Below are 25242 nucleotides of genomic sequence, written 5' to 3'. Positions count from 1 at the left end.
GATTTTGAAATCTTTTTTACATTGTTCTCTGTATCTTTCCCTTTAACAGATAATCCTCTTGACATATACAGTAGGCGGACATCCCGTTTATGTGGAATGAAAAAGCTAAAAAGTCAAAATACCAGCACAACATCCACTGACTGAGATTGTTTACTTGTATCTAGAGACGAGTGCTGAGTGTTTGAGTCAACACATTCTCTGTTTCAACAGATGTACATCTCAAACGCTGCGTATACGGTTCATTTCTCTCAGTTACAAGCACAGATACACTCACATATACAGCGCTCTGCAGGAGAAACCCAGCGGAGTATGAAAGTATTACTTTTACATTTGTCCGTGAAATAAATGTACATTTACACACAGCCTCGTTTTTCTCATCTTGACACTGTGTTTCAAGACCTGACTATTTCCTGTTAGGATTTCACAACATAAAGCACTTCAAAACGTTACCAGGCATGACGAAGGACTGACAGGTTTGTATCAATCTAGAAATACTCCAACTACTGATAAACGTTGCAGAAACTATTCTTCCCCGCAATGTTCTGATTTTCACTTCATTTTTAATTGGTAACAAGAGCAGCGTCCCCTTAAGAGACAAGGACAGAACATAGGACACGGTGTAGAGTCATTGTGAAGATATGGGCCAATCTAAATGTTTCAGCTCATTGTTCTGTGTGGTGATATGTGCGCTGTATATCTTAACCTATAATTCAATGTTATTATTATTGTTGAAGTAAAAAGTACAATGATTACTGTACTTAGTAGCATAACATGGAAACACAAAATTAGACCTAAGTACAGTAGTTGAGTAAATATGAAGACACACACACACACACACACACGCATACCATGTATACATCACTTCAGGGGACATTACATTGACTTACATGCATTTCCTGGAGACTTATCCTAACCTTAACCATAACCAACACATGCCTAACCCTAACCCTAACCCTAATCCTAACCAAGTCTTCACCCTAAAATTAATGATTCCCCTCATGGGGACCTCCAATTTGTCCCCATAAGGGAGGCGAGTCCCCACACGTGACTGTGTAAACATATTTAGGTCCCCACAAGTATAGTAATGCTAGGACACACACACACACACTCACACACACACACACACACACACACACACACACACACACACACACACACACACACACACACACACACACACACACACCCACACACTCAATATCATGAAGTGTGTCATCACCATATGCTTCTCCCTATGATTCAGTGTGTGTAGTGTGTGCTGCATATGACTGTGTGTGTGTATGTCGGGCTTCTCTCAGAGTGTTATGAAGTGTGAATCGGTCTCCTTCCTTTCAATTTAAAGAAAATAATCAAGACGTTATCATATTAAAAATCATCACAGAGGGCAAAAAATATGACAGACATTTTCTTCCCAGCTGTAATTTATCTGGATCAGATGTGATAACAGTTACTAAGTCGAGGTCTAACAGCACACGGTTGAATACAGAACATTTTCATTATCATATGACCTCTGGAGTTTACCAGATTATCATTGAATTTCTGACGAAATGTACAAGACCGTAATTACCTTGATTTATTTTACGTCCCTCCTTTTTTCGGTAACTCTTCTTTCACACCTCACAATCAGATGTGTTCTCTACAAGTAATTACCCTGGCAAGTTGTGAGTGTGTGTGTGAGAGTAAGAGAACCAGCTGAATGTGGGCTGGCAGGTTTGGGTATTTTCTTAAGCTAAAGACACTACTTTCTTTTTTCCTCAATTCCAATTATCTTTGTCAATGTGTGTCATGTGTTGCGAGTAGATGTGCAATGCCCTGTGGGAAGTAGGAAGGAAGGAATGGAGTGTAGCTTTTAATTAGCCTGGTGAGCTAGTAATCAGTACTGGAAGAGAAAAAGTAAAACTTGGTAATAGGAAGTTCTTAAAGTCTCAAAGTATTCAGGGAATGACTAACACTCTGTAGGCTATATAAAACAATAAATATACTGTGTATGTTTAAGAAATTAACGTGAACTACTTTTTTTTGGGACCGTGAACTTAGTTGACGATTAAAATGTCAATGTTAAGGGCACAGTTTGTTCTTGACAGTGTGTCATTGCTGCTTTTCCTCACTGTACTACTTCTGTCAGAGGTAAGATCACTAACAGAATAACCTCTCAAAGCTAGATTTTTACTTTTTAACGTTCAGTCGCACAAATGGTGCAGGAGGTGACAGTTATCCCGGTGTCTGAAGGTAGACTTTTCATCTGTGGAAAACCAGAGACGGGATTGATGCAGAGATGAGAGCAGGAATTGCTGAAGAGCGAGGATCCGACAGAGGATCCGTCTTATGAATTCACCTAATTTATGGCCACATTGATAAAGGCCTTGTGACACACACTGATTATAGCAAGATCGGCATGTGTGTGTGTGTGCTAGCGTTCTCACATGCACAGCTTCAATTAAACATTTGGTTATCTGGCAGTGTCAGCCCTTCTCATCTTTTCCTCGGTCTCTCTCTCCATTTATCCGTCTGAAATCTACTCCCCAGCCTTTCTCAGAGACCTGTTGAGTTTAGCTTTTGCATTGCAAAGCACCCATTATAGAAATATTTAAATAAACTCGTCTCTTTAGGTGAATAACAATGAGCATTACTCGGATATGCTGCGCCAACCATTGGCGGAAAATATAGATCTTTAATTCATTTTGCATTGTTCTGGACACTGCAGCTTATTGCTGGTGCAGGGGAAATTAACTCAAGGTCAACACCGAGAGTTGTCCGAGGGCAAAGAGACAGTCGGCGTGTTGGAGCTCTGGGAATGACTCTGCAAAAAACTCTCTTCCTCTCTGCGCTGTCTCTGACCTTGGGTACCCTCTGCTCTGGTCTGTGGCATTAATACTTTGTTGTCAAACGCCTTGTTAAGCAGACGTGAGGTTATAGTCACTAGCTGTCTGATGATTGGAGATTTTATGTGGCGGACTAGAAAAAAACAGTAGACTATTTAAATAGCTGACCTTGATTCACTCAGTCCTGGTGTGTGTGTGCTCTTCCTCCCTCACATCCTTTTTCTCACTTCGCAGGTGTTTCAAAATTGTTTATCGAGCCTTGTCTCCGATGGCAAACCCTTCTTATCAGTTCCCAGTGTCACAAACATTTAACTTGCTAAATTGCCATTTTGTTTTATTCCCTAGCAATATTATCCCTCATACTTTTTGGTCTCATAGCCTCTGATCTTGTCCTCCCTCCAAATTCCGTTATCTCTATTAGCTTACCTCTGTTCTTCTCTACTATTTGATATAAATACCCGTATTGTTCTCCCTCCAATTCTCTCCCTATCCCTCTTACTTCTTGTCATTGTGTACCGCCCTCTCCTGCCGTGTGTGTGTTTTTATCTGTCAATTTTCTCCATGTTTAAACACCCATTTGCAAGCCATTATTCATTTGATTTGAATCACGGTGGTGTACGTATGTGTGGATTGGAGGTTAGGTGGTGTGCATGGTGCCCAGATCACCTTGAGAATTCAATTATACCCCCACTCCATGGTGTTAAAAAGCAAAGGCAAGCACACACACACACACACACACACACACACACACACACACACACACACACACACACACACACACACACACACACACACACACACACAACTGTCTGACTCCAGTGCAGAGAAAGTTCGCCCGGTGGGATCGATCTCCGGACGGGCGTTATTGGATTTCTCAGATGTGTTCCGACGCCCTTAAAGGTCACCGCTAGAATGAATGCCACCGACACTACACCACCAAACAGGTCTATCTTTTTCTGTGTTTGTGTATGTCAGACATGGATCAAAAGAGAGAGAAAGCTAGAGAAAGCAAAACAATTTTCCAACATGATAAGAACATGCTAGCTGAACCATCTCTTGAGTTACTTGAGCTGATCCACAGCTTGGTTTCAATTGAAGCTGTACCTTATTTGTTATCCTCATTTTCAGGTATCATATTTGTGTTATCGTGACATGTTTACATACTCTAATTCAAAACAAGAAATGAACACAGATCAAGTACGCATTTAGCATGAAAAAGCTAACGCAAACAAGAGCAGACACCTATGTTCCTATCCCAGTATATCTCATACGAGTGCTTTTTTTCAAGTTTTGAACTCACAATCCAACCCTTGCCGTTGTGGTTGCGTGAGAACGGATAGAAGGCACCCAGCTGCATCCAGCGAAGACACATCTCATACTCTCCGTCATTGAAGAACCCACATATGTCTGCCCCAGTCTGAAAAACAGGGACATAATGTCAGTACGAGTGTGTAAAAGGTGACACAGATGGGCAGAGAGATGGACACCAGGGTGAATGTGGGTCTATGAAGAGCAGTGTCCAACCAGAAGATACTTTGGTTGCAAGCATCATGTTTCTGACGTGTCCTTGACTAAGACACCACGAGAGTGAGCGATGTTGTCTGTCTGACCCTGTGGCTGCATTGGCTCGGGGCACGCAAATGATTTACCATATAGGGATCGATGAGGTGTCGGATTTTAATTATTATTAGGTGTGCTGAGGAGACGTCAGAAGGACAACATGTCAGGGAGAGACAAACACAAAGAGACAGCGGGGAAAACAAGCAAAGTCAGAGCAAGCCAGGACACCATGCAAAATATAACTTTTTATATAAATTGTATTAGGCCTCTTAGTTTGGGGGAGGGGGGCAATGACATGCTTCACGTTGTATCCCGAGATGTCCTTTGATCAAAGGGTGTAGCAAACAAAACAACATCACTCAGGCTGCTGTAATCTACTTAGGGAGGACAAGGTCACATCAATAAGATTATGTCTTGTCAAAACTGAGATCAGATGATGACACTTACATAAGAGATGCCAAACAGACTGAACTCCATCATGCCTGTAGATCAAAGGAAAAGGGGATACATGTCAGGTTAAAGAGTGCTTTTTCTTCACCAAGTTTGCATGTGTGAATTAATCACCTTACCATAAGTGTACAAAACCTAAATATTGTTGATCACTGTTGATTTGTTAAAATGATGAGAATCAAGTTGTATCTAATGTTTGTACCTATAATAGATTTGAAAAGCTGGTCCCAGCTCGAATAGTTGTCTCCAAGCCAATGTCCGGCCCATTTTCCACTGGAAGGGTAAGTCGACCTGGTCACCACAACACCTCTTTTACCTGTCACTTGCTGCACTGCACTGCAATGAGAGGAGAAACTCAGTGATTTCAATGTTAAAAGAACGGCATTTATACACATTTATACAGCTTTTTTGTGGTCTTTACAACATCTAAAAGCTCTTTTACAAAAACATGTCGGCATTTACCCATTCAAACACATTCATACAGAGATAGACACGTGCCATACAAAGTGCACCTGCTCAGGGAAACTTACATTCACACATGTTGGTCATGAAAAAGAATTGGAGAAACTTTGGGTTGAGTATCTTGGCCAAATATACGGCAAGGGCTGGGGATTGAACCACCAACCTTCAGATCGGTGGACACTTTGGAGGTGAACGTTTTTTCTCCCCCTTCAATGAAGTTCGTTGTTAAATGAAATCAGCTAATTAATTGGAATTGTTGAATTCAGCACAGTACTAATAATGATACGATATTCTTAAGGCCCAGTGGTGTGGAGTATCCCCGGGCTCTTCTGTATGTAATGATGCAGTCTCTGTGTCGAGAGGACCAATGTAGTTTCACAGGATAATTATCATAAACATTTCATAAGAGTATATTTCTTCAGATAGCGGCAATATATCAGTTATGCATCCCCCTTGTGATTGCGTTTGGCAAACACAATTCATGCTCATTTAGCTCCATTTTCTCTTCCGTAACGATGAATTAAATCTGTTCTGATTCTGGGATTTATGTGCTAATGTGTCCATTTTGAAATGTGGTCAGTTTCATTATGAAATACTACAAACACGTTATTTGTGATCATCTGCCAGATAAAGTGTCCTTTTTGTATAAACTCTAACCCTAACTGTGTTTGATTGGGATAATCATGCTTATTGGTCCATTTTGAAATGCAGTCAGTTTCATTGGGTAATACAAACACATTATTCGGGATCATTTGCCATATTAAGTGTCCTTTTTTTTAAACCCTAACCCTAGCTTAACCTGTTAAGCCCTGAGCCTGTTTTTCAGGTCTCAGGCTCCCAGAACAAATTACTATAACTTCACTTCTAAAAGGGGTAAATTAATAATATTTGTTCTCAAAGCAATGATAAACCTGTAGTTTTGGATGTAGAAAAGTCAGAATCCATATAATCAAAATCAAAATCAGATTGAACATAGTGAAACAATTTAAATTCTAGTGTCCATCCAAAACAAAAACATTACTTATAGTGAAAACCACCCTTGAATGATGGGATAGTAGACTAAAAGCTTTAGGAATCCAAACTATAACATATCATAAGTACCCTGTATCAAGATTGATGCAAAACAAGTGACATTTGACCTTTTTAGAGAGATTTAGAAAAAAAAAACACTTCTGGGGTCATTTGGGTGCATTTTCCATATCTTTGGCCCCCCTTGGTCAATTTTGATGATTGACACCTCTTTTTAACCGTTAGGTTTAGAGCCTTTGTTATTACCCTTTTGTTTCATTTAGCTAAAAATGGTTAATATTGTCTGAAAGCTGAGTTTCTTCCCGTTAACTGGGTATGACACATTAATAGGTTTTCAAATGTTAAGAAGCCCGAGACACCGTTTCGTGAAAAAAATACGTGGGCGGGGGCCTCCGGGTTGAATAGGTTAACCCTTGTACATTACAATTTCCTCATCCATCATCTGTGTTGGTTTATATGGACATTTTCACTTTTGCACAATAATATGTGTAATCTGCCCTGATAAATGTATTGTTAAATAAAAATTAGGGCCGGGACTTTAACGCGTTAATTAAGATTAATTAATTACACAAAAATGAACGCGTTAAAAAAATTAACGCATTTTAATCGCACTTATTTTTGCACCGTGGAACGTTTCTCACTGGATGAGTTTCAGGCGTACCGATTATACTGGAGCACCAACTAACGTTCATGACTTCAGACAACAACAAACCACAGTGAACAACAGTGGGAAATGTTGTTTTAAAAAACGGACGGATGGAAGCGTTGATAAGAGCACCGTTGAGTGCAAATTATGCAAAAAGGAATTCGCATATCACCGCAGCACATCAAGCCTCAAGTATCACCTCAATGCAAAACATATAGCAGCTAGCGTGGAAGCTAGCGTGGACGTTAGCCTCTTTTATCGCGTTCACACCATACAGTCTATGGTTCACACCAAAAAGAGCCGGTACTAAAATGAGTTCATGAGAACCTTTTTACCCCCACGAAAGTCCCTGCTAGAGAGCAGAGAGCTGCTAGAGAGCAGGGACTTTCGTGCGGCTCTCTTGTGAGAAAAGAGCTATATTTCTGATTGGCTGGGCGGATTGCAAACCACGCCCCGTAAAACTCCCAAAAAGTTTGGTGAAGCCGCCATTTTATTATCCTCGCATTAGCATTATTAGCCTTAGCATTAGCCCAGCGCAGAAACGCAGAGAGACTAACTTATGGCAACACAAAATAAAACATGGGAGCGGTGGAGATGAGGAGGTGTCGGCGTTCTGGCGATTTACTCGGAAGGCTTCAGTAGAAGCTGCTGGGACTCCCAGCAGCTTCTACTGAAGCCAGTCCCCAACTCCGGGGACTTCCGGCCGGGGACTTTGGGCGGCAGTATACGCCGTGAAGTGGTTTGCGGCCTGCCAGTAAACCCAAAGCAGAAGAAGAAGAAGTGACGTCAGCGGCTTCATTTGCCTAATCCACCCCCAGGTTCAAAGAGTTCTCATGAACCTTTGTGGGAAAAGTACTGCGGTGTGAATGCGCCTAATGGTATACTAAAATCCATGTGAAAAAAATTGCTTCTCACTGTTCTCAGGTCAAATATTTATATGCGATTAAAAATGCGATTAATTTCGATTAATTAATTACAAAGCCTCTAATTAATTAGATTAATTTTTTTAATCGAGTCCCGGCCCTAAAAAAATAAATGTTCACTTACTCATAGGTGGGTTTGGTGTGGGACCAGCCATAGAGATTGTGGACGTCATAGTGAAGGACTCTTTTTCCATCGCTGAGTATCTGCTCGCTGTTCATGCACAGAGTCTTGTGGTTCAAACCACGATGTTTAGACTCCAGAGCTTTTGGAGACAAAACATATAGCTAAATATATAGATATTTAAAAGCATGCTCATATTGTTGATATCATTTTAGTACATTAATTTAATCAAACATTAGGGAAATAAATATAATTTTGAGTGTCTTACGTGGCATATATGGAGGGTTCTCTAGGAGTGGGTTACCAAGACAGTTCCCTCCAACTGTACCGTGGACAAAACTGGCGGGCTCATTCATGTCCTAAAGATGAACAGAGACAATGAAATCAGGCAGAAATGATAGAGGTGATAACTCCACTTTATTAGTATGTCTTCTTTCAGGTCACTCACAATCCAGAGGCCGTCAAATGTTACATTTCCATAGAAATCCTTGATTTCTTGTAGCCACCACGCTGCGGTTGTGTTGCGGAAGAAGTCAGGGAATGTAGTATTTGCTCTGTAAAGCTGGAAATGGGACAGTTGAATGATCTCATGCATGTTTATAAATACTCTGAGTTTGGAAATGATGTATGTTAGTGGGTTGAATATGGAATACATTGTACCTCTACTTGGGTATCCCAGTCCAGAGATTCATCTACTGTGACATTGGGTCTATCTGGCCACACCTACAAACAGGACACATTACACCATCACACTCAAAAACATCACAAAGTCTGTTTCAATACAAGCTTACATATTTGTCCACTTATTTGTTGGGCCATCATTTTCCTCTTACCTTCCCCCACACAATTTCATCACTGATGCTTTTGGGATATTTGATGAAGACATCCTGTGCTAGACCTCTGTCGAAAGCAGGGTAGTCGCCTCGAGGCTCATTGCCTGAGATGGCTGGATCCTGGAAAGAAACACAAAGCTTTTAATATATTTAGAAAAAGAGAGTCTCCTATGATTCTCATTTAAAACTTTTTTCTATGATACGCCGAGCATATTGGTTGAAAATAAAAAATGGAAATGGGGGATTCTCATGAATTCCTCTTTAATCTTAATCATTGCACACACATTGACATTTATTGCATTACCAGAATGAAGATGAACCTCATGCCTTCATCCCTCATCGTGTTCACCAGGGCAGGCAGTCCTTTAAACTCTGAGTCCAGAACAAAGTCCAGCTGACGCTCCATGTAGTCAATGTCTGCATACTGGACATCCTGCAGCAGGTACCAGAAAAAAGCTCATTGTGACAGTTGTTTTATTAAGGAATATCAGAACTGATATCAAAACAACATACAAGACGTTTTAAGGAACAATTGCTTCCTGTATTCAATTGATATATTTTCTATTTGGTGCTATCAGCATGAACATATTCCACTGAAAAACTTGTTCAACTCTTTCCTGCATATTTAGCTCCGGGAATAGCTGGTACACTATCTGAATGCAATTACAGTTGGAATAAATGAAATGACAAGGTACATTTCATTCAAATCAATCGTCATTAGGTCAGAGAAATTCAATGCGCGTCAAATGCTGGAATTCCTAAACAGACATGGCTTCAAGGATTTTTGCCCAGGAGATATAAGCGTTATTTATGTTAATATGAGCGCCGTGGATGTATATTAAGAGAACTTGCAGGCCCAAAGACAGAAGAAAAGAAACGTAATGTGTGGGAATGTCAGAATAAATGCAGGATTTTAAAACTAACTCTGTGAATCTGGTGGTCATCTCTGAGCGACACGCACAGAAGAGGAGATATGGAAGAGGTTAAATATTTGTACACTATAATTCCTTTTTAATCTTAAAAATAAACAACCGTGTTCATGGTAATGTTACACACTGACTTTGTTCAATGCTTGACACATGTTCTTTGCATGTAAATTAGTGGCCAAAGAACCCTGAACCCCCCCACAGAGGTGCAGGTAGCCTGAATGTTTATGTTGTTACTGCTATGTCGCTCTGCTGGTCCGAAAAGGCAGACCTGGTGGGATGCTAAATATATAAAATGTGAATATTTCTCTGCAACTATGTTGTTTTCAGGTCAGTGATATTTCCAATTCCATACTCATGTGCCCGCCCAGAGACGTGCACACATAGACTCTAGGTAGTGCTTGAGCACCTGCCCGTTTTGCCCTCTTGACAGCAATGTGCCCTTTTGAAAGTTCTTTTTTTACAGTTTTTTTAATTTTTTTTGTACAGTGTACTGTATGTGGCTCATGGTAACATCGATCAATTCTGGATTAAAAGCTTCTAATATATACAACAATGCCCCAAATGCGCGTTGTAATTTTGTCAGACATCCCCACACGTGCCCCGCGGCACTCCCATACGTGCTCTGGCTGCAGCCCCTCCCTTCCCTGCTCTCAACGTGAACGCGCAGCGCGCAGAGCTGACAGTCAGTCAGTCAGACAGGCCACGGCGGGTGTGTGGTGCAGCAGCACGCAGCAACACGATTAAAAGTGCCCTAGTGACGACCAAGTAAGTAACCACCAGGTAACAAATACAACGAGTGTATTGTTTAATCCCCTAAATCAGATGCCAAACTAAACTATACAGGGTTCGTACGGTCATTGAAAACCTGGAAAAGTCATGGAAATTCAAAATGCAAATTCCAGGCCCTGGAAAAGTTATGGAAAACAATATTTTTCCCAAAGTTTTGGAAAAGTCATGGAAATGTAACAAGTTGCGTCAAATATAATTTACATGTTATCTAATCGCCGAAATAATCTGCGGTCGCGAGCTGTTATGTGCCATCATGACGCGCATGGTGTTCATTTTTAATATATGAAGCGCGAGCTGTGTGCTCGAGTCTTCTTGCCTGTCGGGCCGGCTGAACTCTGCTGCTCCGGGATGAGGGTCAGCTACATTATCTACGGTGTGTTCGTTAACTGTGCGGAGTCACTGCGGCACAGACTGAGCCGCTGGTGAACAGCTGTTAGAACGGGCCGTTCAGGTGTTCAGAGCAGAGCGGCAGAGCGTGATGTGCACTGAAACGTTTTTTTGTCGCAATATCATTGTCACTATCTGCTAACGTTAGCTTTCGTTTTCTAATAGTTTTTTTCATAGGCTATAAACAGAGGTGGTATAAGTATAGAGATTGTAGGCTACTAGAGTAAAAGTAGAAGTATACTCAGATCTTGTACTTTAGTAGAAGTACTCAGATCTTGTACTTAATAAAAGTAGAAGTACTCAGATCTTGTACTTGAGTAAAAGTAGAAGTACCAGAGTGTAGGAATACTCTGTTACAGTAAAAATCCTGCATTCAAAATGTTCCTCAAGTGAAAGTAGAAAAGTATTATAAAAATACTAAGAGGCATGAAAATACATTTTCAAAATGCTCAACAGTGCTGCCAAAATGATAAACTGACTGCTACACAATTAAAATAAATGCTTTTATATATTTCTATTAGATGTAACTCTTTGGCGTTTCTGTTATTATTACCTGCTGCTTTAGTTGTTCTGACTGCTAAAATCCTCTGTTATTCCTCATTTTAAAGCCGATATTCCGTGGGGTCGGGGGCTCGGATCCTTGTCACCTTTTTCATACCTGATGAGTTTGCATCCCTGACTACAGTTGCTTTAGCGAGTAGAAGCTAGTAAGCCTACTATTTGATTTGTTTTAGATAGGCATCTGCATCAGACAGCATATGGTTATTGAAATAAATATATATGCAATTACGACATACAAGATGTGCCTCCCTTAGCTTCAGATTGGACCCCCCTAAGTCATTTAGAATAATACAAATAAATGTTAAAATAATTAATTTTTTGATAATAAATCAGTAAAATCAGGCAAAAATAAGAATTAAATAACATAACCCTAACCTAACCCTAACCCTAAAACCGAAATAAAGTAACCAAAAACCGAAAAGAAAAATCCGCCATTATCCGGCAAATTTTTGCGCACAATTTCGGAGCGCACAATTTCGGAGCGCACAATTTCGGCGCGACCGCCACGACGACTCAGAAGGTGCCCTTTTTTTCCTCTTGAGCACCTGCCCCTATAAATGTCTGTGCACGCCACTGTGCCCGCCCCACCGATTTTTTATACCCAAGGCCCCCCCTCGGGAATCAAAAGCCCACCCACCGATTTAGTGCTGCTGTCGGGGCTTTTCCTACATAACATTTAAATCTGTCTTGACTTACTGTTTATGAGGTTTTATTTGCTTCTGACTCTTATTTGTTTTAAAGTGAGAGCAAAACCTTTATAGGCTTTGATTGCCTCTGTATCACTGGCTGTTTAGGGTTGGTTGCTTTCATTCGAGTTAATGATACATGATTCTTTTTGGCTGGCGTCAGCTCCTTGCAGGTTAGCTTTGTGAAGGCCTATTCAGGTAATCTCTTGATAATCAATTGATTTAGATGCTTGCTTATTCCCATGTTGGACATATGGACCTGGCCAAACCCAGTGCTCTCACAGATACTTATTTGTATGTGAACCCCATATTTCACTGTCAGAAAGAATTATTGGTTCTGCTACAAACTGGAAATGTCTACAGGCAGGGCAACCTATAATAGGATGGATTTAAAATGAAATTAGAGATCACATTTCATTAGGTTAAACCGGAGGTACCCAATGTATTCCATGAATTTAATGTAACTTAACTTATAACTTATTTTATGTTATTTAGTTATTTTTCACATACAGTGAATCCTATTGTTAAAAAAATGGAGATACTGTGTTGGATTTAGCCCAGACTATTCCACTAAGTGCCTTCATTATTTAACCTACAGCAGGAATAGGAAGGCAATACAATGAATCCTTGAGTCGAGACACTGAATGAATGGAATGAGTGTGTCGTCAAAATCAGGCAAACATACATTCTGTTTTCTTCAAGGTTGTGTCTTCCTGGTCGAATGTACTTATTGTAAGTCTCTTTGGATAAAAGCGTCAGCTAATTGCAATGTAATGTAATGTAATGTAACATACTGGGATAGGATGTACAGCATGTGGGCAGCATCTACCTAGAGTGGTGCAGTGATGACGTATTTGTTGTAAAACGACACAAACGTTAGCATCACAAGGCTCTAGGGCTGCAACAAACGACTAATTTGATAATCGATTAATCTATCGATTAATCAACTATTCGGACTATTACTGTATGCCTTGCACAATTTCTCAAACGCTCTTATTTAGCCATCAACTTTTAGATTTAGCTTGAGGTTGTTTTAGGCATGTGGAAACTAACAAAGAAGACAATAAAGATGAATACTTGATTCAAAAATACATATATTATTAAATTAACTAAACAAATTGTGAACAAAATTAACATTGCTTTCTATTTAAATTAAATAAATAATATTTCGCATCAAAAGAAACAACAATGTTTTAACAAATCGTATTAAATAATGTGATGACAGAACTGTAAACAGAATAGCTGAAACTTTAACAAAATAAATAACGCTGTTTCCTCTAATCATTAACCCATGCTTGTATCATTGAGTTAACTCCGTGTGTTGCTGCTAGCATACATAACACCTGTCGTGGAAACGTTACTCGTGGATGGGGCTACAGAGCTGCTAGAAAGACAGTTGAACCCGGTACATTCCTCCGTCTGCATGCGGAGCACTTTTGCTAAATGTTTAGACAAATTACTCGTGTTACCGCCCTTACATGCTAAACTCTTATTGCACTTTTGGTAACGAGGATTGTCCACATCGAGACGGGTAAAGTTTAACCACACCTCAGAGCGCGTTCTGTGGCATGTGGCATGTAGCAGCCGCGTGTGTGTAAACTGCCCCGCCCCCTCGCACACAGACGGGAGAGAGATCTCGTCTGATCGAAAATACATCATAGACGCATTTGTTTGTCTTTTTGCATATTAGAAACGAGTTGGCGACACTAAGACTGCGATATAATGTTTTTGTAGCAATAATACACGACATATATTTTGTAAATGTCTCCAGTACCGATAAAAAGACCAATAACGTTGGAGCTTAACGGCGCGTAAAACACACCTGATGACGTCACCAACGAATCGACGACTGAATTAGTTGGCAGCTAATTTGGTAATCGATTTTAATCGATTAAGTCGATTAGTTGTTGCACCCCTACAAGGCTCCCATGACAAAAAGCAATGGGATTTTCCATTGGATTTTTGAATTTAGCAGAAATCTATGGTAAACACACGGTAATGATACTAATAAGTAAAACTACACATATTGTTCAGCAGATCATCTCAACATATTAACAGAAGTAAAAAGCTAATGTTAAGCAATAAAGGAACAAGATCACGGTTACATGGCTGCGCATCACCACCGCTAAGCTAAAGGTGGCTAATGTTCGGCGGGATGACATTTAAAAGTCTCATTTACACACGTTTTATGACATGTAGAAGCTTCTGATATTTACGAATGGGGTATTTACTGATGTTTTTTATGTCGTAGGACACAACGTGAACATCTTTTGAGTTAGTGTTAACCACGTAGGCTTTTTAACAAAATACCTGAACTTACATAGGGTATGCCCGCTGCCCTCATGTCTCTGTAAAGATCTGCTATCTCCTGGTCGTTGGCGTATCCATAGCGACAGAGCTGGAACCCAAGGGACCAGTAGGCAGGTAGAACAGGTCGTCCAATCAGCTGTTAAGAAGAACAACAAACAAGGAAGTCAAAACAGTTCAGCAAGAGTTGAAAAAAAAAGTTGTTTTGCAGGAAAATGGGACGGTGTCCACAAAGTGTTTGTTTGGTCTGTGTTTGTGTGTGTGTGTTTAGATAGGGCTAAATGAGAGAGCGCAATGAAGCAAGGAACTCCCAGCTGCTGCAGTCCATCAACAGCGGCCCAGGGCCAGACACAAAACACACTCACACACACACACACACACACATGCACACAGTTAGACACAACAGAGAGGACTTACCGCAGTGTACTCCTGCACCACCATTTCAGGCGTAGGTCCCAGGACCATGTAGAAATCAAGGATGCCGCCCACAGTGCGATAGGTTATGGATGGAGTTGGCTGGAAAGTCACATCTGGAGAAAAAGTTAGAAAGATATTGGTGTTTTGTAAACATGTAAATGAAGTTGTTGGTTTGTGTGTATTAAGAGCCTATGCTCAATGACTGACAGGGTAGGACAGGATGAACATGCCACAACAAAACTAAAACATCTTCTACATAGTTTTTCTATGTAGAAGATGTTTTAGTTTTGTTGTGGCATGTTCATCCAAAAACATTGGCCTCTGAAATGATATGTTCTAAAAATGAAATAGTAAAATACAATAAATGTATTATTTTGTATTTTTGTATTCAGCACATGAAATCATCCTCGAGGGATATGAAGTTACTTTAAAAGCAAATGAAGACACAATGTTATAAAATACATTAAAAGTATATATTTTTACATAGATATTTTTTTGTTTTTTATTCAGAAAATGAAGTTACTTTTGAGGGACATGAACATAAAATCATATAGAAAGCCTTTAAAATAATACTTTTTTTACATACATTTTAGTTTTGAAACGTTTTTTTTTATTCAGAAAAAAGTTTCAGGGCACATAAAATTGTATAAAATAAATGTAAACAATTAATTTCCAATGTATAATATTTGTTTCATTTGTATTCTTGAACTCACTTCAGAGGGACATTTTGGCACAAAATAAAAAGCTCTGATCATTATTTTGCCAAGTGAGAAATGTGTGTATACAAGTACGTGTGTGTGTGTGTGTGTTTGTGTGAAGCATGTTTATTTTCTTCATGTTTATTATGTATTACTGTTCAGTATGCAAATATGCAAAAGTGGGCATGAGCAGAACGCGCTCATTACGCTGTGTCTTATATAAGGCTCCGTCAAAGGGACATGTCATCAAAACATGGGAGATAGCCTCTCTCATTAACACATAAACTCTCGGTGCATATGTAATCGAATGCCATTATGTGTGCATGTGATACTGTTGGTTGCATTTGCATGTGGCATCTTCTGACTAATGTGTGCCTTTGTGCATGCATGCTTTTGTATGTGTGTTTCTCTCACCCATGGCATTGCTGTTGAGTAGCAGCACACCGTGAGCGTCAGCAGTGTCCTCCAGGCCCATGTAGAAGGGATGCACTCCGTAACAATTCATCTTGTACTGCAGCACAGAGACAGAGAGGGAGAGTGAAGGAGAAGGGAGGGATGAGTGAATGTTAGGTAACGAATTGGTCTGTTCTGCCGCTTGTACATATGTTTGCTTGTGCGCCACTTTGTTTATTCATGAGCATTTTTCTTTACACCTGACAGGGATTCTCTCATTGTGTATATATAGGAACGACAACTTGCTATAATGGGCTTGCTCAAAGTTCTGTTAAAGGCTTTTGCAAAAGTAGGGAGAATATGCCTAAAACTATCCTCTATGCCAAGGTACAGTACGTGCACTGATTTAAACATTTATTAAAATATGTATACACTATATAGTGTTAGAAATAGCACCCAATAGTAAGGACGATTTAAAAAAGTTACTAATTACGATTATTTCGACTGATATTGAAACTGCAATATGATTCAGGATATTGTAGGGATTGATCAATTCCAAATAATAATTATCATTAAAAAATATATTAAATTATGTTTTCTTTACAAGATCGGTAAATATGTTTTTTATATAAATAAATATCTTAAATCTGTAGAATAAGATTTGTAGGCCTGGATATATCTGCAGTTTGAGAATACATCAACATGGTATTTGAACACATATTTAGTGGACAAATATTGTACATCCTGCGATTTGAATATGGCACTAGTGTATACTGTATAAATACATATATACAGTATATCGATGAAACATGTATTATGAATATCAACCAAGAACGCGAATCCCAAAGATCCCTTTCGCCTGGATTTGAAGATATCAACAGAGTATTGGCGCAGGGTGGGAATTTCACGACGGCCACGACGGCCATGGCCGTCGTTGCCCCGCACTTTGGCCGTGATGCCCTGTGAAAAAAAATGCAATTCACGGCCAAAGTGGCCTTGGTGCCCCTGTCAAAAGTTCTAGTGTAAACAACGCTAGTAAAGTCATATTAGTGCGCGCAGTAGGATAGTCCCGTGCCTGTGGATCAGAGCGATTGCTCTGCTGTGATTGTTCCGTCAGAAATGCCTGTAGGGGCCCGACAGCCTGCTCCTCAGCCGCGGGAGCAAGACAAGCACAGGTAAGCAAGCGGACCAAGCTGTTTTGATATGATTTAACTGAAGTATGTGGTAGTATTTGAAAGGACTTAACATTTACGTGTTTATAGAAAGTACTATTGATAGGTAATTACCATTGTATTAGCCTATTTAAAGTTGACTCGTTACATTTTGTCATGAAAACTAGCGATAGCTAGCTAGTTTGGATAGCGCTAACGTCTTCCCTTCAAGGGGTCTACATCTAGTGTTGCTTCTACAAGCTAGCAGATAGCTGTCACCTTTGAATCTAGTATTTTTCTTGCTAAGCGGTTTTGATATAATACATGACTGACTTATGTGGTTTATGGCTGAACTTAACGTATACGTTAAAGAAACACTATTGCTATTCAGCCATTTGTAAAACGACTGGTGTTGACTTTAGTGCTACACTTTTCAGTCATGTTGATTGACCAGCGTAATTTAACGAAAAGGCCTTTGTGCCCTGTCATGTGGCCTTTGTGCCCTTGAAAAAAATGTGAACGGGAAGGCCAAATGGCCTTGCCCCTAAAATGACGAAATTCCAAGCCTGGTATTGGGACAATAAAACAAAATCTAATCCTTAATTTAGTGTAAAAAGACCCAATACACATGCAAATGAAGAAATGTTTATATGATTCTGATTTAAAATGACTTTAATCAACTTATTTGACTGCAAGCGGACGTCTATTTTTCCTTAATTTGTCAACGGAAATGTATCACGTTTAATAAATGTTTGCATTAGCGTGCATTGGTATTCTACACCAGGGGTGTCCAAACTTTTTTCACGAGGGTCATATACAGAAAATATACGAAGGGCTGGCCCGCACACTAGAGGTGAGGTATATTGCCTCATAAGGTCAGTTATAAGTTAACCACATTAACCAAATGTAGGTCAATTATGCTTGATACTTGAAAATGCCCTTAAGAAAAAAACACCCTATATCTCAGCTCTCCAGAGGGTTTACTTTATTTTGTTGGACTTTATTGCAAGCTTGTTAGGTAAATAAGTTATTGTGCCTTTTTTCTTATCAACTAAGATATGTTAGAACATTTTTCCAACTTGAATTGACTGAATCCATTTGAAAAGTGGGCTTATAAATACATGAATACTACTGTGTAATATATGTTTAATTGTATATTTAAGAAGTACAATATAACACAAGCACAAGTTTCATTTGTGGGCCATATTACATAATACCTTTTTAATTTACCGAGGGCCGATTCAAAGTGGTCCGGGGGCCGTAGTTTGGACACCCCTGATCTACATGCATACACTGCCGTGTGCTTTATGTGCATCTGTTACAATACTGTTCTCTGATAGTAGAGTGAGGACTTTATGTTCCTCCTCTATCTGCAAGTGTCCCTCTGTTGTCTTCAGTGTTAAGACGGGATGGAACGAGACAGAGCGGGCTAAGAGGATCGCGGAGAAAGGTGGCGGGGGACAGGAAATCTGCCACTTTAAGATGTCACCGTCCTGTAGGAAAACTCATGGGGACGTCACACTCCATCAGCCTCCTGCTCTTCTGGTTCACAAGATGTTGTTAAACTGTAATGAAATGTCTATAAGGACTGCTTCTACCTCTGTGTCATCTCTTTCTGGATGAGGAGGGCTTTTTTCTTTCGATGTGTGTGTCCTTGTGGCCTCGCTACATGGTGGGATGACTCAAAAAGCAGAAAGGTCATTAGCTCGTCCGCTAACAGAGAGTGACAGCTAGTGACAGTGTTCCCTCTGTGTCTGTGTTTCTCCACTTCACACTCACATTCTGCATACATTTGCATTTATTATAATAAGCCAACTACGGACGCTCTTCCTAATAAAGCAGCATTTGAAATAAGCAATTTACTCGGTGCCTTATAAAATGTCATATTTATATTCCCCTTTATATGCTACACAATCTCCTCCAGAGTACATTACAAAGTCCGTCCCTCAACTATCAAGTATTCAAACCATCTGTCCCTTTCATGTTGTTGCAGTTGTGTATCCTTGTGGCTATGTCTTCGCACATTTTCAACAAAAAAGACCCCTGAGAGTAAGATCAGATACTCTGCATTGAATATGTGTGACATTCAGTTTGTTTATCATTTTGTAGAGTTTGTGTTCCTTTGAAGTGATCTCTTGTATTTATGTGCAGCTATCGGTTGTTCATTAAAGCTACAAACAGCAGTGGTGGAGAGCTCTGGGAAATGGTGAATAATATATTGAAGCGTTATTGGGGCTTTAGCAGGACACAACATTTACAAACAAAAAATGTGGAATTCGTTTATGTTATTATATTTTATTGTTATTCCATATATTCTATCTATACTCTATAGATATTTATCATTTGACTGATTTTATATTTCTACTATTTCTACTGTTATTTTTGTATTTTATATACACTCACACGTTCACTCATTTAACTAATTATTATTATAATAATTGTAGTTTTTATAATACTATGTATTATATTATTATTATTGTTATTATTATTATTATTATTATATGTATTTATTATTCTCTCATATTTTGTATTATTTGTTAATGATTTTATTTGTGTCAATGTTGTTATTTTTTATTTTTCGTAATTTTATTATACATTTAAAGGGGATCAGTATATCTAATTGTTAGTACTTTTTAGCTAATCACATTTTTTTCTTGGCCAAATCCTATTTCAATTGTTCTCTTATCAGGTTTAATATCAATGTTTCAAAGACAGTCTACATACAGAGTCCATGTCTGCACGTCAAGCTTTTTTTTCCCGCTTATCAAACCTTTTTTCACCTATTTGCAATTCCCCTCTCCTGAGGGGGCCCCATAACATTTGTCTGAACCCTGTGGAGCTGTCTTGAGAGATTAGCAATTAGCCTTGACAATGCTGATGCATGTGGAAACCTCAACCTGTCTGACCTTGACACCAGTCGGGAAAACATCATGACACTATATAACTGGCGCTCATATGAACGGCATCAAAGTGACACGAATGTGAGAAAGACAAGTTTAAATACTGTGGAGGAAGGTTGTTTACACTGCATTTTCTACAGAGTGATACATTAAAGACTGTATGCCATAACCAGTGTAAAATTGGTTTTGATGGATCATGCTGAGCTTTAAAAGAAGAGGAAAATATATATATATTTCCCGGTTCCATGTCAAAATGTGTTCATGGGAATCATAAACAGTCGCCCGTTCAGTGACAGGGATTATTTAAGATATGCAAATAATGCATACAATTTGCAGATGTTCCTTTAAGGCGGGCTTTTGGTTTGCAATGAAGATGTTTTTGTTGAACTGATCTAACACGGAAAGTACTGTAGATTATTGACCTGGGTTGAAAGTGGACTCGTTCAAGTTGCAACTGGGTGAGGTCTCTGGAGGGAACTTTGTTATTTTAGCTTTTGCAAGCCTTTCACATGCAGTTAAACATACAGTATATAACACACTCAAGGGTAACCCCCATGAAGCATTATAGGCTGCTTTAATATCAAACCGCTACACTTCAAATACATGACATGCTAGTAAACTAAACATCAACAAGTGTGAAATCTGATAAATACTATATGCGTATGTGCGTGAGTGTGGTTTAATGTGATACTTACACCGGGAGGCTGGTCTTTGGCGAACATTCCCCAGGTGTGATAGTTGAGGTTGTGTCTGTAGGTGGCGTGCTCCGTCTCTCCGAAGCCGTACACGTACTCCGATGACAGTCGAGTCGACACCTGGATGAACATCTCTGAGAAGGTAAAACCTGGCAGCGAGGAGTCCCAGCTGAGAGAAGTGACAGAGGATTAAATCCATGAGAGATGGAGAGAGAAGGGGAATTATTCTCAAAGGGAGATATTCACAGTATGTTTGACACAAATAAGCATAATAACTGCAGGCATCCCTTAGATGTACTTCATACATTTTAATTAGTAACATCTCAACTGCCAACTGTCACCCCTGCTTAGAAATATATTTTGAAAAACTCTTGAGTGCTTCATGTGACACCATCGCTGAAAAAGAGGGAACGACTTTAGCTTCTAATACACTGGCCAACTTTTCAACACATCTCATTGGGTAACAATGCCAGAACTGTGGAATCAGCATTGTGACTTTAATCTTACCAGGGGTGAAAAAAAAAACGAGTTCCTTGCCTGGAAATAGTTTTTCACACAGCGTCTTGCTTTATTTTGTGTTAATAGGACCATCTATACTGCCTAAAATTGCAATGGTGAATCACCGCCCTAAAGGGGCTGATTAAGGGACGACAAGAGGGGATTGCAGTGTGCTTGTTGAAACAATATGCTGGCTATGCATATTCATACCTTAATGATGAGGAGGGTATACCATGTATTAGAGGTACTGCACACACAGTGATAAAACACATTATCTTATGGCATAAATATGAACAATTCTTACAAAAAGGCATTTTAAGGGTTGAAATTAGCACCCCATCTACTGTTGCCCATTCATGAACATCACCAGGCAAATGCTGAGTCGACCAATTGGAATTTATCTATGTCAAGCTATCAGTAATTGGCAATCCAACTGACCCAGGTCCCTATATCTTCCTTATGGCCATATTTTTACTTTTCAAAATGATGCAATGGTTGGAGTTACAGTAGGTTTAGACCACGGCATGAGGCGAGCAGTGGATGTCAATAGGATATGGAAGGTAAACTACAGGAACAACATTTATTTTTACCGTGAGAAATACCCATAAACCCAACTCCTCTGCAGATGGAAATCAGCTATTGGCTATAATCTGGCATAATTAATATCTTCTCTTTTCTAAGATTAATGTATTTGTATGCATGGTCCTCTTTGAAATAAATACATAATAAATCTCAAACGTCCAGAACACATAATAGCCATCACAGCCACCCTGTACAACTTGAACACTCACATCTTGGTTCCTGTGCTCTTCCTTATGACCTGGATGCCGAACGGGTTATCGGTAAATTGGACCTTGTAAAGCCTTTTGGCCTCGTCAGTCTCTGGAGTAGCGGGGACCGACAGCGGCACTGGAACCTCGTAACGCTCTGTGTTTGGGTCCCAGATCTGGAAAGGAGGGAACGTTTGGATGTCAGGTGTTTTTATGGATGAGGCAAGCAGGATGGATGTATACAAATAAAAATAAAAAAAAGTCAAATTCCAGCAGAAACAAGCACTCACCTTGAACTGCAGCATGTCACTCTTGTGGTAACGGATGTCAACGCGGAGTGTGTTGATGTCTGGAGACCCTGGACGAACATTGCTCCGGTACTTGTTGTTCCGCGAGATGTCAAAGGTCATTCCTGAGTCTGTTTCTACTGATGTCGTCATGGTGTATCCATAGTCTTTTGGATAGAAGCACCATGGAGCACGTTCGATGTAGCTTGGCTAAATGAGGAAAAACAGCATATGAAATGTTAAAGATGCCACATTTTTCAATTTTGTTGTGATAAAATGCAATAATGGAGCAAAGCCTGCAATCCAGTTCAGGCAGTCAACTCGAGCTACAACGATACAGTGACATGCCTTAACCCTCACGTTTTATGAAAGTGTTTGTGGTTAAAGAAGATCAATGGTTACCACACGTTAACAAGATTGTCACGTCTTGTTCTACTACGACATAAAATATGTCTAAATAACCAACTCCAACAAATGTCATAAAAATGGCGGTTGCTAACAAGTAACCAACTAAACTTTTAAACGTTATCGCGCAGACACGACTACGCCTCTACCTAGCTTAGCCATGCAACCGTGATGTTGTTTGTTCATAGCCAAAACTAGCTTGTTATGCTAACATGGATGTCGAGATTATCCTGTTGTACAACACATGTAATTTGTATGAACTTATGTTGGCCACAAAGCTTATTTTCTGCGAGATCCAATGGGGAAATCCCATTGCTTTTTGTCAGGGGAGCTCTTGCGAGGGTAACTTGTGGGTCGGCTAACAAAAATACGTCCCACACACCAGCATCCTGTAGGCTCTGGGTAAGTTATTTAATGATGATGCGCCAGTATTCTATGTCAAAATATCTACGAGGAGTGATGAGGCCGGGGGCCTGGACACCACACTCTAACTGCTATTAACAACGATTCCATGTGAGCTGTCTGACTGGAATGAAATGTGAACCTCCTCTGTGTCACCCCTCACCTCCCAGATGCAGCCTCTGGCTCGGCACTTCGCCTCATCTGCGTTCTCGCCTGGATAGCAGTCGAAGCGCTGGTGCTCATTGGGCTCCACTTCCCACTCCACCAGATACGACTGCCCAACAATCAGCGAGAGGCCGGTCAGGAACATCACCTGTGTGTGTGATGAGGAGAAAGGGAGGATGGACGTGAGAAAGAGTGTTGATTATCAAATCCAAAGATACAAATGCAAGCACATGCCCAGACAGACTTCCCAGAGACAAAGTGTGTACTTGACGTTGCATGTGCTTTCAATTAAGACACAGCTGTTAATTTTCCTTGCTGTTTCAACAGCCTCAGCCGGGAATTATGACTCATCCTTACAACAAATCTCAAGGTGCCCCTTTCACTCTAGACACCATCCGATACATCCTCAGATGTGAGTACACCTCCGAGGATCTTCATCAGTCTTTTTTTGAGTGTGTCATTTAGTTTTGGAATCAGTCTTAAGCAAACATGTTGTGGAAAATAGCAGGGCACAAAATAATTTAATAAAAAGAGCACAGGTATACGTATATATATATTAACAAACAAACAAACACAATAAATGAATCAATAATGAAATAAATGAATAAATAACTAAATAATAAATAAATGAATGAAATTAATAACTACATAGATATAGAACAATTAAAAAATAAGGAATGAAAGAATTAATTAATACATTAATTAATTAATTATGAAATGAATGAACAAATACATAAGTAAATAAATGAATTACTGAATGAAATAGTTAATAAATAAATAAATTAATGAGTGAGTGAATAACTTAATAGTTAATAATAATGAATACATAGTTAAAATAAATAAAGAGGGCACCGGGAACTGTATAGGACATGCTATAAAGTGGCAAAGGATTTTATTTTTTAAAGAAAGACTTACGCAATCATGTCCGAAAAACTTTTGAATACAGCGCCGGTGATAGGCTAGGAGATACTGTCCTCTTATATTCTGCTTTCTATATGGAACTAACTATGTTTGGAGGTTTTAAGGTTGTTCAAGGCCCATTCTGACTCGGCATACAAAGACTGATGGACATGACAGCACAGACTTTAGGTTTAACAGCACATTTACCCTTCACCCCAGGAAATGATTACTCTTGAGAGTCATTTCATAAATGCATTCCTGTGTACGACCATATAGACCTTGAGAAGTGACAAAAGCACAGCACAGACGCACACACATGAACACGCGTGCTGAAGAGGATATACTGACGCTCACAGTAATACTTGACTGAACCTTCCTGACACCTGATACACTCTTACCGTTTGCGTTTGACCCTGGGCGCTTACCGTAGGACTATTGCTCAGTAATTCTTTCTCTTTGTGATACACAGGCTCACAGGAAAGCTTTACAATCCTCTCATGATGTAAATTGGTATCATCTCTTATACTTAAAGGCTAACCTTGAATGTACAGGAATGGTTAAAGTCTTATTGAAATAAATGGTGGCCTTTCGCAAGAGTAGCCACCGCTATACTCATCCCTGTGCATCTGTCCTGCGTCAGTACATCAAGGTCTTCCTCACGGTGGAAATACGTCGACAAAATTATGGGGAGTTTTTCACATTTAATGACTATATAGTGCTAGATTTATTTTTATTACTGACCTACTGATACAACCTACTAAAAAATAGCCTTACTCAAACAGTATATTATAATTATATTATCTTGTTAATACCAATACACCTCTGTAAATATATTGTAATATCTTTACTTTAACGTCTTGTGTTTATGTAAATAATATATCTTTTTTTTTTGTATGTATCTTTTATTTTATATTATTCTAAAATGAAGCATCTTTTGCAAAACCCAATTTCAACCAGGATAAAGAAATATTCAGATTCCCAATCCCTAATGTGTTTCTGAAAAATACTAACATTATTATTATTATTACATTATTACATTGCATTTAGCTGACGCTT

The 25242-nt window shown here is 39.4% G+C and overlaps 1 protein-coding gene across 2 annotated transcripts in view; it reads right to left on the bottom strand.

Moving 5' to 3' along the window:
- Positions 1-25242, bottom strand: part of si (sucrase-isomaltase (alpha-glucosidase)) — a 127096-nt gene that overhangs the window by 23853 nt on the left and 78001 nt on the right. For both annotated transcript variants that reach the window (XM_034234033.1, XM_034234027.1), the window contains exons 25-40: positions 23285-23434; positions 22318-22524; positions 22049-22203; positions 20760-20928; positions 16035-16131; positions 14923-15035; positions 14519-14644; positions 9151-9279; positions 8847-8966; positions 8674-8736; positions 8462-8575; positions 8282-8372; positions 8017-8155; positions 5035-5168; positions 4830-4864; positions 4123-4239 (exon numbers count right to left, since the gene is read on the bottom strand). In XM_034234033.1, the coding sequence (XP_034089924.1) occupies positions 4123-4239; positions 4830-4864; positions 5035-5168; positions 8017-8155; positions 8282-8372; positions 8462-8575; positions 8674-8736; positions 8847-8966; positions 9151-9279; positions 14519-14644; positions 14923-15035; positions 16035-16131; positions 20760-20928; positions 22049-22203; positions 22318-22524; positions 23285-23434 (1959 nt within the window). The remainder of the gene's footprint in view (positions 1-4122; positions 4240-4829; positions 4865-5034; positions 5169-8016; positions 8156-8281; positions 8373-8461; positions 8576-8673; positions 8737-8846; positions 8967-9150; positions 9280-14518; positions 14645-14922; positions 15036-16034; positions 16132-20759; positions 20929-22048; positions 22204-22317; positions 22525-23284; positions 23435-25242) is intronic.

This window comes from Gymnodraco acuticeps, unplaced genomic scaffold (assembly GCF_902827175.1).
Source record: "Gymnodraco acuticeps unplaced genomic scaffold, fGymAcu1.1, whole genome shotgun sequence".
NCBI lineage: Eukaryota > Metazoa > Chordata > Actinopteri > Perciformes > Bathydraconidae > Gymnodraco > Gymnodraco acuticeps.
The sequence above is the reverse complement of the archived record's forward strand: the minus strand, read 5'-3'. Positions and strand labels throughout refer to the sequence as shown.